Source organism: Tenrec ecaudatus, chromosome 14 (assembly GCF_050624435.1).
Source record: "Tenrec ecaudatus isolate mTenEca1 chromosome 14, mTenEca1.hap1, whole genome shotgun sequence".
Classification (NCBI taxonomy): domain Eukaryota; kingdom Metazoa; phylum Chordata; class Mammalia; order Afrosoricida; family Tenrecidae; genus Tenrec; species Tenrec ecaudatus.
This window is the reverse complement of record NC_134543.1, coordinates 15,107,902-15,125,804: the sequence shown is the minus strand read 5'-3', so window position 1 is coordinate 15,125,804 and position 17,903 is coordinate 15,107,902. Positions and strand designations below refer to the sequence as shown.

The 17,903-nt window shown below is 45.8% G+C and overlaps 1 protein-coding gene and 1 non-coding gene across 5 annotated transcripts in view; both read left to right on the top strand.

Moving 5' to 3' along the window:
- Nucleotides 1-531: 531 nt before the first annotated feature.
- Nucleotides 532-635, top strand: LOC142427016 (U6 spliceosomal RNA). The gene has a single exon (XR_012779861.1). It is a non-coding gene; the product is annotated as a U6 spliceosomal RNA (small nuclear RNA).
- An 11,987-nt stretch (nucleotides 636-12,622) lies between these two features.
- The window catches only part of SPATA7 (spermatogenesis associated 7), a 34,273-nt gene continuing 28,992 nt past the window's right edge, over nucleotides 12,623-17,903 (top strand). For 2 of the 4 annotated variants that reach the window (XM_075531059.1, XM_075531057.1), the window contains exon 1: nucleotides 12,623-12,816. In XM_075531059.1, coding sequence (XP_075387174.1) covers nucleotides 12,798-12,816 — 19 coding nt within the window. In that variant the 5' untranslated portion in view covers nucleotides 12,623-12,797. The remainder of the gene's footprint in view (nucleotides 12,817-17,903) is intronic. The other 2 variants (XM_075531060.1, XM_075531058.1) reach the window with 1 other exon arrangement.

Genomic DNA, 17,903 nt, shown 5'->3' with positions numbered 1-17,903 from the left:
TTTGATGGGATCTCTGTGCCATTTCCCGGGATTCCCCGTTGGGTTGAGCTCCAGTGGCCGACTGTGGTAACTTGATTGATAGAAACAGTTGCTGTCAAGTGGATTGTGACTAATGGTGATCTCTGTGTGCCAGCTATCACTGTATGGCACAGTATTTCTAAGGACTGGTTTTTTTTCGGGAGGTGGATCACCCGAGCTTTCTAACAAAGCACCCCTGGAGAGACTCGAACCTGCAACCTATCTGTTAGCAAATGAGTGTGTGCACTGCTTTGTCCACACATGGACATGCTTGGAAGCTCCCTGTGACTTTGTTCCTTCCCCTTCTGCTTCTGTACACCCACCTTTTGTTGCTTTGGGGATCACCCTGAACAAAGGTGCACTTGAACCCTCATCTCAGATCTGTTTCTAGGAGCACCTGAGCTCTGGCAGCCCGTGGTCAGCTCGCAGGCTTCTTCGCACTCTCACACCACCATAGGAAGTAGACACTGCTTGTATTTATGAGCCTAACCTTCACAGATGAGAAAATGGGTAGTGTTCGCTTAGGCAGCACATATAGCAAAATTAGAGCGATACAGAGATTAGCATGGCCCCTGCGCGAGGATGACACGCAAATTCTTGAAGCGTTCCATATTTAAAAGAAAAGCTAATGGTACAGAAGGCAAGCCTATCCCTGCGGATGCCCAACCTCCACAGGTTGGCTTAAATCAGGTAAAAGCTTTGTGCTCATTATTATTCATGTAAGATTACATATGAACTAGACAAGTGAAGTTGGGCCCCATCAAGTCAGAAGGGAAAATATTGCCTGAATATTCGTGTCCCTTGTGCATAGTAGGAGCCCTGGTGGCATAGTGGTTAGGAGTTGGGCTGCTAACTGCTAGGTCAGCAGTTCAAAGCCACCAGCTGCTCCTTGGGAGAAAGAGGTTTCTGTGCCCATAAAGTTACAGCCCCAAAAGCTGACAGGGGCAGCTACAGTCTGTTCTGTAGGGTCGCTGTGAGTGGGCATCGACTCCATGGCTGCGAGCTTGGTTGTACCTTTTTGTTTAACGTAGACCAGTGGTTCTCGATCTGTGGGTCGCGACCCCTTTGGGGGTCAAATAACCCTTTCACAGGGGTCACCCCATTCATAACAGCAGCAGAATTACAGTGATGAAGTAGCAGCAAAAATCACTTTGTGGTTGGAGGGTCAGCACCACATGAGGAAGTGTATGAAAGGGTGGCTGCAGGAGGAAGGCTGAGAACCGCTGACACAATAGGTGCTCGTTATTACGGTTGAAAATCACGTGGCCGTAGCCTACAGGGCATCATTCACCATGCTCTTTTCTGACGTTTGAAGAGAAAATTAAAAAATAAAAGCTGTCCCAAACGAAGGATAATTCTCTGGTGTCAAATTTGCCTAAAATCAGTGCAAATGACAATCCCTCTGGATTTTGTTAAAAGTCATTGTATTCAGAGAAGCAGAGAATTGGACTCCACAGTGTTCTTTTTATTGTGGAAGAATAATACCGGTAAATCTGGGTCTCTTGGGGGGCGTGGAGGGATATGACTTTACAATGAACAGATTCCCAATGATCAGGAGCTGAGGCATAGGGTTAAGACAGGGACTTAAGCAAACTGTCATGTTTGGTGTCCAGGACTCCATGACAAAATAGCTCTCCTAGACAGTGGATGGTATAAAATATGAAAATAAAAATAACTTATAAATTATTAAGGGTTCACGAGGGTGGGGTGGTAGGGGGTGGAGGGGAGAAAAGAGGAGCTGATACCAAGGGCTCAAGCAGAAAGAAAATATTTTGGAAATGATGATGGCAACAGATGTACAAATGTGCTTGACACAATGGATGTATGCATTGTTGCTGTTGTTGTTTTTAATCATTTTATTGGGGGCTCGTACAACTCTTATCCCAATCCATCCATCCATCCATCCATCCATCCATCCATCCATCCATCGTGTCAGCACATCTGACATTTGGTGCCCTCATCATTCTCAAAACATTTTCTTTTTACTTGAGCCTTTGGTATCAGCTCCTCAGTTTTTTTCCCCCTCCCTCCCCCACTCCCCCTTCCTTACAAACCCTTGATAATTTATAATTACTATTTTGTCATGTCTTACACTGTCTAATGTCTCCCTTCACCCACTTTTCTGTTGTCCATTCCCCAGGGAAGGGGTTATATGTAGAACATTATGATCAGTTCCCCCTTTCTCCTCCCACCTTTCCCTTACCCTCCTGGCATCACTACTCTCATTATTGGTCCTGAGGGGTTGGATTCTCTGTGTTTCCAGCTCTTATCTGTACCAGTGTACATCCTCTGGTCTATCCAGATTTGTAAAGTAGAATTGGGATCTTGATAGTGGGGGAGGGGGAAGCATTAAAAAATCTAGAGGAAAGTTGTATGTTTCATCGGTGCTATACTGCACCCTGATTGGCTTGCCTCCTCCCTGTGACCCTTCTGTAAGGAGATTGGCTTTGGGTCTCCAGTCCACAGTCCCCCTCATTCACATTGATATGATTTTTTGTTCTGGGTCTTTAATGCCTGATCCCTGATCCCATCAACACTTCATGATCTCACGGGCTGGTGTGCTTCTCTCATGTGGACTTTGTTGCTTCTCAGCTAGATGATCCCTTGTTTATCTTCAAGCCTTTAAGATCCCATACACTATTTCTTTTGATAGCCAGGTACCATCAGCTTTCTTTACCTCATTTGCTTATTTACCCGCTTTGTCTTCAGCGATCGTGTCTGGAAAGTGAACATCATGGAATGCCAGGTTAATAGAACAAAGTGTTCTTGCATTGAGGGAGTACTTGAATGGAGGCCCAATGTCTACCTGCCACCTTAATACTAAACCTATAAATATATGCACATAGATCTATTTCCCCATCATATGGAAATATAGTTACATATGTATATGCCTGTATTTAGACCTCTATAAATGCCCTTTGCCTCCTAGTTCTTCCCTCTATTTCCTTTTACTTTCCTCTTGTCTCACTATCATGTTAAACCTTCATTTGGGTTTCAGTAATTCCTCTCTGTTTCAAGATGTATGAATTGTTATAAGAACTGTAAGAGCCCTCAATAAAATGATTTATTAAAATAAAAATAATAAATCCCCTATTCTTTTTGGCTGCATGTGCAGAGGAGAATAAACAAGCACCAGGAAAAGTAACTGAGGGCATGGGCTGGGGCACTGTGTCCCGATTTCATGGCCGGAACACTAGCTCAGGAGTCAGAAAGCTGAGTTTGTACGGACTCGGCTTGTTTTCTCTACATGTCTATCTGCTAGATGAGGTCTTAGTGATTGCAGGCATCCTGTTCGAACCTAGCTTCTCCAAAGACAAGGGGCAATGTTTACTTGCTCTCAGCCCTGTTTAAATAATAAATATAGGGCTCGGAGCATTGTGTAGTCCCCACTGTTTGTCTACTCATCTGACGCAGGCATTCGCTCTGCATGTCCACAGGTCCCAGTTGTGTTCATGAACGACACCAAGGAAATAATTCTGTGGCTCATTTGCCACCTGAGTTTCCAGACTGCGCCCTCTGTGGGAAATGCCTCTGTTCCTCCTCTCAGACCCCAAACCACAATCACTGCCATTGGGTGGATGCTGACTCACAGCGACCCTCTAGGACAGGGTAGAACTGCCCCTGTGAATTTCTGAGACTGTTACTCATAATGGAAATAGAAAGCCTGTCTTTCACCTGAAAGATGACCTTGCAGTTAGCAGCCCAATGCATAACCAGTTTGCCACCAATGTTCTTCGGCAATGTTGCTAATGGGGGTTACCCTCAATGGACAAGTGACAGTACATCTCTACAAGTTGTTTTCATGCCATGTTGTCATACCCCTGGATGAGCTTTTTTTTTAAAAAATAAATACAGCCCCAGAGGCAAAATGAACCCTAATTAATGGGTTGTGGACACGTAAATGGAAGGAGGGGGGAGTCCTGGTGTTGTAGTAGCCACCCCTTGGGCTGCAACCCAAAAGGTCCACAGTTTGAAACCACCAACTGCTCCTCAGGAGAAAGATGGGGCTTTCTACTCCCTTAAAGAGTTATAGTCTCTGGGGGAGGGGGGGAAATGAGCTGATATCAGGGGCTCAAGTAGAAAGAAAATTGTTTTGAAAATGATGATGGCAACATATGTACAAATGTGCTTGACACAATGGATGAATGTATGTATTACGGTAAGAGCTGTACAAGCCCCCAATAAAATGATTTTTTAAATAAATAAAAATCAAGAGTTATAGTCTCAGAGACTTACACAGGTAGTTCTACCCTGTCCCATGGGGTCGCTATGAGTTGGCACAGTGAGTGGGTTGTGAAATGGAAGCAGCAGGACAGTGATGGATGGGTGGGGGAATTCTCCCCTTTCATATGGAAGATCTGAGGCCAAGCTTCTGCCAATGTACCTTACAGGAAGCCATCACTTGCGTGTCAATGACAGTTTGCATGTTTCTACGATGCTGAAGTCGAAAGGCAGCAGAACAGGAAGACCCTTGACAAGATGGACTGGCACAGTGGCCGCAACAATGGGCTCAAGCACAGGAACAACTGCAAGGATGGCGCGGGACTGGGTGGTGTTTCATGCTCTGGAACCTGGGGTTGCTATGGGTCAGAACTGACTTGAAAACACCTAACAGCAAGGTGATACTACACAGACTGTAGTGGGGCTTCCAGACTAAGACACACTAGGAAGAGAGCCCTGCTGATCGCCTTCTGAAAATCAGCCAATGGATCACAGTGGTTTGATCAGTGACAGATGGTACAGGACTGGGCAGCACTTCAGCCTGTCATGCATGGAGTCACCATGAGTCAGAGGCTACCTTGACAGCAGCTAGGACTCACAGAGCAGAAGGACTCACAGAGCAACCTTATAGCTGAGTGAAGTCAAGTCAGAGATCGAGCATATTGGGAGGGTCGGGAACTCGCCTGCTCCACTTCCTGTTTCTAGGCATAGTTTGTTCACGTATGTCAAAGAAGTCATTAACACAGTCTAAATGTAAACATAGGTTTCCAATCATGCTCTCCCAACACTGTGTGTTATTAGGCCAAACCAAATGATATTGCCTCTTTTGATTTATAAAAATGGTCATTTTGATTCGTTCTGCATAATCATTGAAAGTAGTTAAGGAGTAATTGCTGGCAGGCATCCAAAAAGACCGGAGTGTGCCTGGAGGGAAGGCTTAAGTCCCTTAGAAAACAGAAGGGCATGTGTCTATAGCAAGCCAGAATGCAGTGTCCAGGAAGATACGGGGACAGTCGCCGGAAGCCTATAGAAATTGGTAGCTTTACTGTGGGTTTGGGTGTGTCGGTTTGGAATGCACTTATAAGAGCTTCATTGGGCCGCACAGACATTGGTAAATCTGTGAACTCTATTTGTAAGGGAAAAACAAAAATATTAGCAGGTAGATTACAGCCTGGCTGTGTGCTTTCTCTTGTTTAACTTCACTTTGCTTGGGTTTTACTGGCGAGGTCGCTGTAAAGAGAAGATATTTGGAGATTCGTGTTTATTGGGTGGATATAAACCTTCAGGCTGAACTCCGTCCCTAAAGAATTGTGGCAATTGATTGGCAGGGGAAGAATGGCTAAAATGCTCTTCGTCAGCTAGGGGCACAGGTTACCTAGTAACCGAAGCATGATGACATTCTCTTCACAGAGACTTCTTCTCTTAATTGGACAAAAAGGCTTAAGGGACACAGCTGTGGAGAAAAGGGCAAAGAAGAATGCGACAGTTATAATTCAAAGTTAATATCCACAGCCCCAGAAGCCTCGGCCAAAGGGCCACAAGAGGGATGAATCTCTTGTTGTGAACAAGAAACCTGGTAAGCAACTCATTGAGCCACAACTGACAAATGCTCTTTTGAAGTGTAAGAAAGTGTTGAGTGGAGAATCGAGCCCATTACAAAGCCGTGGCATTCTGATGGACTGACGGGCAGAGAATGAGTTTCTAAGGAAGCAGTTATATGTGTGTTCCGATTTCAGCGTTCTATACTTTGAGAACTCAAAGCTCTCTTCTGGTTATGTGTACTACCTCTAAGGAAATATTGTTTTATTGAGAATTACGGTCATTCCTGCCTGTTCACTTTCGCAATGAAATTAAGAAAAATCAAATTATAGGTCAACAATGATGGAGAGTGTTTTTTTAATCCATCAAAGGCCTTTGTAATCATTCTTCCTATATTCACAAAAGAACTCAGTAGAATGTAATAAACATCAAGGAATTGTACATATGGACATTACTGATTTGGTGTCTATTCTCTATCAATTGCATTCGGAAGAGGACTCAATATGTTAATGTAGAGGGCAGTGAAAAAGGTGGCTTGTGATGGCATGATGGGCACAGCAGTGACTCAAACAAGAATTGTGAGATGGCACAGGACCGGGTAGTGTTTGTTCTGTTGTACAGAAGATCAGTGCAGCACAGCTGAGAGAACTTGCAAAGACTCTTTTTAGACATAGTGTTTGTACATCCCATCAGATGTACTCCCATCAGGTCACATTCAAACTCACCGCCATGGAATCTATTCCAACTAATAGCATCCCTATAGAACAGAGTAGAAGTGCCCCCTGGGTTTCCAAGGCTGTACATCTTTTTGGGATCACACAGTGTCATCTTTCTCCTGTGAATGACTATGCGGGATCATGAAAATAAGCATGAGGCTCTAACATGGGGTGGTCAGGTTTGCCATTCCACTGGGTCTACGTGGGCCACTGCAGAGGGGGCAGATCTCATGACCACCAAGAAACAAGAGTCACAAAATGGATACATTCCTTTGAGCCCTTAGATCCCTGCACGGAGAAGTGGCAGCCAGTGCCAGAGGCAGCAGCTGAGTGGGGGCACTGAGAGAATGAGACAGAGAGGTGGGCTTCTCAGCCCACAGAACGGCATAGTGGTTGGGCTGCTAACAGCAAGGTCAGCAGTTTGAAACCACCAGATGCCCTTCAGGAGAAAGATGAGGCTTTCTAGAGTGTAGGGGTGGAGTCTAGACTATCAATCTGGAGTTCGCCAATGAGACTTCTGTGTGGGCATGGCCTTCGCCTGAGAATTCTGGGAAATCTGGTACTTCCTCAGAGGTGGAAGACCTCTCTCTGTCTCTCTCTCTGTGTCTCTCTCTCTCTCTCTCTCTCTTTCTCTCCTACTCCCTGGGAAACATTGCAGAAGACAAGCCACGTGGACACAACCAGACAAGCCACATGGACGCAACCAGACCTCGGAAGCCAGAGAAGCCACAAAAGGCCCCTGCCAGCACTGAGATGTCTCCAATGACACTGGATCCAAAGACTTTCTACCCACTGGTTTGTGATTGTCCTGCATTTGACCTCATTGCATGTGTTTCGTGAGTCTGAAGTGGACTTTATAGATTTGTAACGGATATATGGGTTACTATCAGGAGGAAAGGTGGGTGGGGGGAAGAAATGGGGAGCTGATCAAGTTCAAGTGGGAAAAGAATGAAATGATGATGACGGCATATGTGCAACTATGCCTGACACACTAGAGGAATGTATGGATTATGATGAGATGGAAGAGCCCCCAATAAAAGTATTTTTAAAAAGAAAAAAAAAGTGTTGTAACACTTGCCTGCAAAGGCCAGAGGACCATATGGTGGAGAGGCTGCGGGAGGTGAGACTTCAAGCAGGGCTGAAGTCATGGCTGACGTGCTCCAGACCAAAGAAACTACGATTTCTGATCTGAAATGTAAACTGTCAACTTCTCTAGTAAACCTCCCATAACCATGAGTATTGTCACCGGGTTCTGTGTGGCCTTCATCAGAGACAGACAAACCCAGCAAAGAAGCAGGATGTCTTAGGAAGAAGGGTGAGTGTCCGGACAGACAGTTGGAGGGTGGAGGTATGCCTGGTCTCTGCCTCGCATGGAGCTGCTGGCCCTGGTTCTCCCTCCTTCTAGTGAAGTCCAAGAAGGCCATATGTCACTCCCTCATCGTTTTCTGCAGTTAGTATGTCATGATTTAGAACTGACCCCATGACACCTACCAGCAACAGCATGCATGTCACTGACTATGATTTGAGAAGTTGCACCCCCGCGGCTTAGTGGTTAGGCATCGAGCATGTCGGCAGTTCAAAACCACCATCCACAGGAAAAAGAGAGCCTTTCTGCTGTCAGAGTCTTTGAAACCCACAGGGCTGTTCTGCTCTGTCCTCCACAGTTGCAGAGTCAGAGTCGACTCCATGGCAGCGGGTTTGGTGATCCTAGGGGTCACTTTAAGAGTGATTGTCAGTAGCCCCTGATTATCCTTGAATGAGGTTTGTTGATTCAGATTGTCTTAGCACGGCTGCCTTCTGGACGGAATGCAGATTTAAACTACCGTGAAGGCCCCTCTAGCAACAGACAGCAAATCCATCCATTGCTTACAAACATGCCAGTATCACATTATAATGTTGTGCAGGACTTGTCCCTGAAAAGGGGCATCATGCTTGGTACAGCAGAAAGGCAGCGAAAGAGGAAACTCTTGATGAGACAGATTGGCGCAGTGGCTGCACAACGAACTGAAACAGAACCACACAAGTGAGGATGGCCCAGGCCCAGGCCCAGGCAGTGTTTCATTCTGTGGTGCATAGGGTCGCTATGGGTGGGTGGGAACCAATTCAATGGCACCTGACAACAACAACAACATAAGATGCTGGGGTCTCCTTTGGCTAGTAGATAGATCCTGGCAGAATGGCTGAGTCATGGTCAACAGCTGAAGCACTTGGGGGCTCTTCAATCTCTGAAAGAATTTCGTTTGGAGCAGAGGTCAAAACAAAGTGCACCCAACATGGTTTTGTCTCACTCTGCCCTCCTGTGTGCACTTTTGGAAATGCTGCCTCGCTGCCCCCATGCTGGTCTTTCAGACAATTAAGGATTCAAACATGTTCACACTACCTCAACTAACTGGCCTTTCCCCTCTCGTCACTGACAATGCGCTGTTGGCTTCTTTTCATCAGTGACCAAGGCTGTTCACACAAGCACACGTACCTTCCAAAGAGAAAAAGAAACTCACTGCGATCAAGTCGATGTGACTCACAGTGACTCACTCTGTGGAATAGGGTCGAACTGTCGCTGTAAGAGCGGCTGGTGGTTTTGAACTGCCGACCTGGCAGTTAGCAGCCCAATGCATAACCCACAACACTCCCAGGGCTCCTCTAGAATGCCTCTAAATTACGAAACCAAGGGTCAGCTGAAAAGATATAGATGAACTGTGTATGTCATAATATGTGCTAATGTGGTTATAAGACATCAAGTTGATTCTGACTCATAGTGACCGCAGGAGACTGCAGCATCTGTCTCCAGCATACATGGTAATACATAGTAGGTCATTTTTATTAGGGAAAACAAAGAAGTTGCCACTGAGTCAAGTCCAACTCAAAGTGACCCCATGTGTTTTAGAGTAGGGTCAAACTTCACTCCAAGGAGCCTTGTTGACCTAGTAGGTTACATATTCTGCTAACCACAAGGTTAGCAATTCGAAACCACTAGCCACCCTGCTGGAGAAAGACGGGGCTTTCTCTATTCCCATTCAGAGTTAGTCTCAGAAACCCCCGCAGGGAATTCTGCCCTGTCCTATAGGACCGCTGTGAATCCAAATCCGCTTGATGGTAGTGAGTGCGCATGTGCGTGCGTGCGTACAGCACTCCATAGAGATTAGCTGTGGCCCTTCAGAAGCAGATTGCCAGCCCTTTCAAAGGCTAAGTGTGTACAAATTTACCCCTTTTCTCTAAGTACTTAAGCACCTCACAGTTTGCATTGTCCAAGAGGTCCTAAAATATAATAACACACTGCCACGGAGTTGATTCTGACTCGTAGCAGCCCTATTAATAGTGTTTCCAAGGCTAAATTTTTACAGAAACAGATAGCCTCATCTTTCTCCTGTAGAGCAGTTGGTGGGTTTGAACTGCCAACCTGTGATTATCCGTCCAATACCTAGCCCACAATGCCACCAGGGCTCCTCTAAAATATAATAAGAAATGAGATTATATAGTCTATATATTCAACCATATGTAAGGATACATGTGCTTTCTAGTTTGTTGTATGTATATGCCATTTCTAAAGAACTTAGTGCTCATCTAATAAAAGATAACTACAACTAAGCTGCTAAAATAAGAGTAGAAAAGTTAAGGCCTTGCCTAGAAAAGGGAATCAAAGAGAAAGCGAAAGCATCGGCAATGAGTAAATACTGCAACTGAGCACAGATCTTAGTTTTCAGCTTCCTGTCTGATAATTCAAGAAGAGGAATCCAATAACAAAGCAAAACATGGCAACATGTTCAGGAAAACAATGTTCTCCCACTGACAGACAAATCCACACATTTCTCCAGGTCAGTAAACGAACATGATGCATTGGATTCGTTCCTGAATCGTGTGAAAAGCACATGTAAGTATCCAGCAAAAGGTCTTAAGGAACTCCTACTCACCAAAACTCTAGCCACAGCAGTGATCCCCAAGTGGAAAGGGGTTCTTGGTTGCTAATGCCACACCGTGCCCACAACTGCAAAGATCTACACCCCCATCGTGTGTTATTGTCTCCTAAGAATAAGAGCCTGAAAGGATCCTCTCTCTTGTTCATATCCAGGAAGTGAAAGTCAAGGGCGAACTGAATGTCACTTCTGATGATAATGTGTTCACTGCGAAGATTGGAAAGAAATAGACCCTCCATGTGTGCACATTCCTGGAAGAACTGGAACAAGATACTTCTGAGAGAAATAATGAGGTGAGTATGGCTTTAGACAATGGTGAGTACCAGGCAATGTTTGCTTCAGAGCCTTCTCTCGGTCTGCTTCCATGTCCTGACTGTAGACACCCCCCTTTCTACTTCAGAGCAGGATCCATTTTTTATCTTTAGTCACTTTCCTAAGAAGAGCTGGCATTGTCTTTGTGTGGATAAAGTCACTGGGCTGCCTCTCCCAGGAGTGTTTGCCCTTTAAGCTTTGGCTCTAATTCAATTTAACAGATATTTGCTGCTGGCTTATTATAAGCAAGGTATTTTCTAACTGCTAGGAGGGAATAAACGGGATTTCAAGCATTACTGAACACGTAAGGAAGAGAGTGTTTGTTCTCGGGGTAATATGTGACTCTCTGCCCCTGGATCCTAATAGCTGGCATATTCTGTTCACTACAGTATCAGCATATGTACTTCCACCGTCTTCTAATCCTCTCTCTAGCCTACAGTCTTGGGGAAGTAGGGGTGCAGGTGTCACCGGCAGTAGATTTCTGGTTTGTTCCCTTTATTTATTGAAGGGTTCTTGGTTTATTGATTTAAAGTTTAATTCCCTTAGTTCTTTTGAGATAATAGTCTCAGAGAAGAGGAAATGTGGTATTTGTGAAATACCTCCTATTTCTCAGGCATAGTGGCTTAAACCCTAGGCTTCAAAAAAGAAGGTTGATGGTTCAAATCTGCCAGCTAGCTGATCCTTACAAGAAAGATGGGGTTGTCTGCTTTCAAAGATGAACTGTCTTGGACCCCCAAAGGAGCCGTTTCTACTCTGTCCTGTAGAGTGGTCGTGACTTGGAATCAACTCAGAGGTAGGGAGTAGGCACTGCTGCTGTTTGGGGAAAGGTGGGTATTTTTTCCAAGCAGACACATATTAATCCTTACAACTACAAAGTTGGCAACATCTTTTACATTTTAGAAAGAAAAAAGGGGCCCGGGGTTCAGAGTTTAGAAACCTATTTCATCACAATTAAGCTCCACGGCCCTGGCTCCAACATCTGTGCTCTTTCCATGACAGCAGTGATTCTCTGGGGGAGCGGGATGCCAGCCAGGAGAGAGCTAGTATTTATTATTATCACGATGAGGAGTAAAGCGGCTACTGGCATCTAGTGGGTAGAGACCAGCGATGCTGCTAAACATCCAATGCAGCAACGGAACCCAAACAAGCAATTCAACCCACTGAGAGAGCAGCCGCTGTGGGTTTCTGAGGCTGCAAATCTCTACAAGGTCAGGAAGCTGCAGCTTTCTCCCACGGAGCAGCTGATAGGGAGATTGAACAGCTGACCTTGTGGGTCGAAGCCCAATGCATAACCCACTGCTATACCAGGCTCTCACATAAAATGCCCAACATGTGTCCCTGCTGAGAGACCTTACATCACAGACGCTCGCTACTGGTTTTCTTTCCAAGAATTCAAAGATAAGTGTTTGTGAATGAAACAAGTTGTAGAAAGTCCTGATCCAATAAGAGAAAACAAATTGGAGTCTTAAGATCAATGAGGGGAAGAAAGGAGACTCAGAAAGCTGAAACTACTTGAAATTTCATCTCCAGCAATTTCACCAATCCAAGTGCTCACGGGATTTAGAACGGGCTAAATTTTACCCTGACCACAACCTGCATTTGCTTTTTCACTCCCAAGCCTCCTCTTTTCCCTCCCCTCTTCCCGCAGGGAGGAGGCCTGCCAAGTGTTAGTGTCGTGGAGGCCACCGTGTGGACCGACGAGCAGGCTCCTGGGGCTGCTGGCGTTTGGGGTGCGATACCCTCGCCCCTCCTCCCGGGCTCTGCATTCGCATCGGCTCTCCGCTGGCCTCTGGGTACCACGCAGAGGCAGGGCGGCCCGGGGGCGGGGCTTCACGGGGCGGGGCTGCAGCAGCGCACGTCCCCTGCGCCGTGACGTCACAATCCCGCCACCGGGGCCCTTAGCAACCGGCCTGACGCGGCCTGACCATCGTCTCCTGGCCGTTGCCTTCCGGGCCGCAGTCGTCCGCTCCTCCTCTCCCGGCGAGAGTGGAGCTGACTGGGAGTCCGGGGCTGGGCCCGGCCCCAGAGGACACGAGGGGCCCCAGCTGTCCCCACGGCGGCTGCAAGAGGATCTAAGACCATGCAGGGCAGCCGGAGAGGTAGGGGCGGCCGACGGCCCGTGCTCCCCGGTGCAGCCTTCCTCCCCGGCCGCGATCAGGGTTGGGGGTCCGGGCCCTGGGCGGGTCCCGTCCCCTGGTTAGTCCCCAACCTCCACCGGGTGACCGGAGCGTGGCCGCCTGCTGTCCAGGCGCAGCGCAGAGGAGGCCCTGCCTCCAGTTCTTGCTCTGAATCGATCGCCGGGAGTCCCATCCCGTGAACTCGGGGTGGGGACCCGATTTGTGGCCTCTGCAGCAGAGCCCGCGCACGGAGCTGAAACGCCCAGGTGGTAGAGGGCTGCATATTCTGTGCCCATCTCCTGGGCATTTATAGACTGAACACGACCTCCTCCATCCGCGGAGTAGCTGGTGGGTTTGAACCACCGACCTTGCAGTTAGCAGCCCAACCCCTAACCTACAGCGCGACCCGGGTGTGTTGTAACTAGTCAGTAAATAGATGTCTCTTCCATCCTGCAACTCAACTCCCACCCGGTAACTGTTGCCTGTCTCGGAGCTCTGCTAACTTTCTGGGGATTTTGAGGAAATGCAGCTGACGCTCCCTGATTCTGCGCTGAGAGTCTGCGTCTGTCAGAATCTCCCAAGGACCCGAGTATTGGGCTGCTCACCCAAGGCCAAGTCTGCAACTGGAACCGGCCAGCCGCTCCCCAGGAGAAAGAGGAAACAATGTAATGTCTCAGAAACTCTCCAGGGCAGTTCTCACTGTCCTTCAGGGTCGCTCATCAACTTGATGGCAAGGGGTTTATTAAACTTGCAGTGAATGCCAATATTCGACATCCTCAAAGCACCAGGCCACACTTTCAGTTTTGTACCAACACCTGCCTGCCCTTGACTGTACCCTTTGAGCCATAATATCTTTAAGTCTCTTGAAATGGACCTAGTCCAAATAATGAGCACCTCCCGCTGCTTAAGTGAGTAACATTCTTTCTTCAAGCCAGATTTCCAGATCACCGGCCCACACCCCATCAGTATTTTTATCTATTTTAAAACATACCTTTGAATAGTTTCTTGAAGGAGCCCTGGTGGCTCAGTGGTTACAAATTGGGCTGCAAACTATCAGATCAGCAGTTCAAAACCACCAGCCACTCCCTGGGAGAAAGATGAGGCTTTGTACAACTGTAAACCTCCACAGTCCCGCAAACCTTCAGGGGCAGATGGGGCAGCTGTTTGATTAATGTTTACATAATGGAGGCTTGCTCATACCAAAGGGAGAGTTACATTAAAACTGCCATCAAATCAATTCTGACTCACAGCGACCCCACAGGACAGAGTAGAACTGCCCCTGTGGCTTTCCCAGGCGGTGGATGTTTACAGGAGTACAGAGCCTCATCTTTCTCTCTGGGAGTGGCTGGTGGCTTTGAACTGCTTACCTTGCAGTTAGCAGACCAACACATACCCATTATGCTACCAGGGAGCCCACAAAGTCAGCAGTTTGAATTACCAGCGGCTCGGAGGGAGGGAGATGGGGCTTTCTATTCCCATAAAGATTTAGTCTCAGAAACCCACAGGGGCAGTTCTACTCTGTTCTATAGGGTTTCTGCGAGTCGGAAACAGCTCTGTGGCAGTTAGTTTATCCTGGCACTAGGCCAATGTAATTCTCAGAAAACACAAACTAAACATGCATTCTAGGTTTTCAGAGATTTTACAACATGGAGTAGCATTATTAAGCCCACCTTGCGTACTAGGAACTATATCCAAATTTTTTAATCCACACAAATATTTCGTTAGATAGATATTATACATTTCAAAATAAATAAACTGAAGAAAACAAAAATTCACATAACATCAATAGACAACAAATATCAAGATAACCAGAGAAAAGACTGCCGTTGTCACGGAGTTGATTTTACTTGGATCCACAATCCACACTCAGGGAAGCATAAAACTGAAAGCTACTGCCATCAAGTTGATTCTGATTCACTGTGACCTTATATAGGGTTTCCAAGTCTATAAATCTTTATAGGTACAGATAGCCTCATTTTTCCCAAGGAGCAGCTGGTGGGTTTGAACAATAGCCCAACAGCACTACAAGGACTCACGGAAGCAGCAGTCAAGATATCAAATGGTGCATTACATTGGGCAAATCCACTGAATAAGACCTCTCTAAAGTACTAAAGGGCAATGAGCATATCAATAAAGAAAAAGAACCAAATGGAAATTCTAGAGTGGAGGAGAACAATAAAAATGAAGATTATCACCAGTAGATTTGAGTTGTCAGTAGAAGAATCAGTGAGCTTCAAGATAGATGGATAAATGTTATGCAATCTGAAAAGCAATAAAGGGAATGGAACAATAGTGAATAGAGCTTTAAGGAAATATGAAAATATTAAGTACACACGCATGCATAATAGAAATACCAACATGGGAAAGGGGAAGGTAGAGAGAAAGGAAGTAGTGTTAACAAATCCAGGGACAAGGGAACAACAAGTGATCCAAATTGGTGGTGAGGAAGGTGTAGGAGGCCTGGTAGGGCTTGATCAAGGTTAATGTAACCGAGAGGAATGACAAACCCAAATGAAAGCTGAACATGATAGTGGAACAAGAGGCAAGTAAAAGGAAATAGTGGAAAGAACTTGGAGGCAAAGGACATTTATAGAGGTCTAAATAATGGCATGTACATATGTAAACATATTTATATATGAGGATGGGGGAAATAGATCTATGCGCTCATATTTATAGGTTTAGTATTAAAGTAGCAGATGGACATTGGGCCTCCACTCAAGTACTCCCTCAATGCAAGAATACTTTGTTCTATTAAACTGGCATTTCATGGTGCTCACCTTCCTGTCACAATCGCTGAAGACAAAGCGGGTACATAAGCAAATGTGGTGAAGAAAGTTGATGGAGCCCGGCTATCAAAAGATACAGCCTCTGGGGTCTTAAAGGCTTGAAGATAAACAAGCAGCAATCTAGCTGAGAAGCAACAAAGTTCACATAGAAGAAGCACACTGACCTGTGTGGTCACGAGGTGCCAAAGGGATCAGTTATCAAGCATCAAAGAACAAAAAATCATATTGTGTGATCACCTCCCCGATATGATGGCTGAAGACAAATAGGTGCATAAGCAAATGTAGTGAAGAAAGCTGATGGTGCCCGGCTATCAAAAGATACAGCATCTGGTGTCTTAAAGGCTTGAAGGTAAACAAGCGGCCATCTAGCTCAGAAGCAACAAAGCCCACATGGAAGAAGCACACCAGCCTGTGAGATCACGAGGTGTCAAAGGGATGAGGTATCAAGCATCAAAGAACAAAAAATCATCATTGTGAATGGGGGAGTGCAGGGCGGGGACCCAAAGCCCATCTGTAGACAACTGGACTTCCTCTTGCAGAAGGGTTGCAGAGAAAAGACAAGCCAGTCAAGGTGCAGTGTAGCAACGATAAAACACAACTTTCCTCTAGATCCTAAATGCTTCCTTCTACCCCTACCCCCACCCCCCTACTATCATGATCCCAATTCTACCTTAAAAATCTGCCTAGACCAGAGGATGTACACTGGTACAGATGGGGACTGGAAACAGGGAATCCAGGACGGATGATCCCTTCAGGACCAGTGGTGAGAGTGGCGATACCAGGAGGGTAGAGGGGAGGATGGGGTAAGGGGAACCTATTACAGGGATCTACATATAACCTCCTCCCTGGGGGACAGAGAATAGAAAAGTGGTGAAGGAAGATGTCGGGCAGTGTAATATATAATTTATATAATATATAAATTTATAATTTATGACAAAATAATAATTTATAAATTATAAAGGGTTCATGAGGTAGGCGGGAGCAGGGAGCAGGGGGGAATGAGTAACTGATGCCAGCGGCTTATGTAGAGAGAAAATGTTTTGAGAATGATGAGGGTAACGAATGTGCAAATGTGCTTTGTACAATTGATGTATGTATGGATTGTGATAAGAGTTGCATGAGCCCCCAATAAAATTATTTAAAAAAATAAATACCAAAATGAGAAGGGAGAAATGGGGGGGGTATGTTTTCTTATTACAGTGGAGTGAGATCAGAAATCAATAACAGAAAAACCACTTTGTGATGCTGATGAACCACAGGGAGTTGGGAGCATGACTCAATCAGTGTGTGTGTGTTGAGTCCACAGGAAAGGCTCTAGACAGAGATGCTGTGTGGGTCAATGGTAGGGACTCACCTGGAAAGGTAATGCATCTTTTCTGAGGAGCCATGGAAGTTCTGCGCTGGTAACAGTCCCTGACCACACCCTCACATGTCTTCATCTGTATCCTTCAGGTACAAGAAAGCTGTCAGCCAAGGTAGAGTCCTTTCCGTTAGCTCTGTGAGTCATTCTAGTGAATTCTTGAACCCAAGGGACCAGTCAGAAGGAGTCAGCAGGTTAGAAGGGAGAACCCCGAGGTTGTGCTTGGTCTCGTGGATGAGTAGTAGGAAAATATTTTTAAAGTATCTAATATTTACATTTAAAATGGGTCAAAGGGCAATGAAATGATAAGGTCTTGCAGTTTCCATTATCTTTTGACTGCATGTGTCCATGAGCTTTCTGGAGCCAGCGGGTCATCAGTGAGGGTGTCATGGGTCTCCAATCTTGTGACTGATTTCTGAAGTTTGGGACAGACTTAGCAGGCTGGAGGACTGAGCCTGTTAACTTGTGAGGGCTGGCCTACTTCGGGGCGGTTAGGGTTAGAGGAACAGGTACTATATGTACCTAGTTGAACTGGAGCAGAGCTGATTCCACTCAGTTGGTGTGAGAAGTGGAAAAACTGAAATGAAACTATAGAGTCATTGCTATTGCTCCTTACATTTAGTCTCAGATAGTGAGATTCAACTGACGGACAGAATTAGTGTCATCTCTGTCGGATTTTTTTTCTCAGGATTTACATATTACTAACCATAGATACTAACCATTTTGTCTTTATTTCTTGTTTTTATTTCAGGTTATTGGAGGTTGACATTAAAGCTTATTAATTAGACACCATTACTTGGGGGGATGGTGACTAGATTTGAGGAATAATTCACATAGTCCGTAATGGTTTACCTAGCAGCTGTTTGTCTTCTCATTTTGAAGGATGAGAACTTGCTCACTTTTTTAAGAAACAGTTTTCGCTG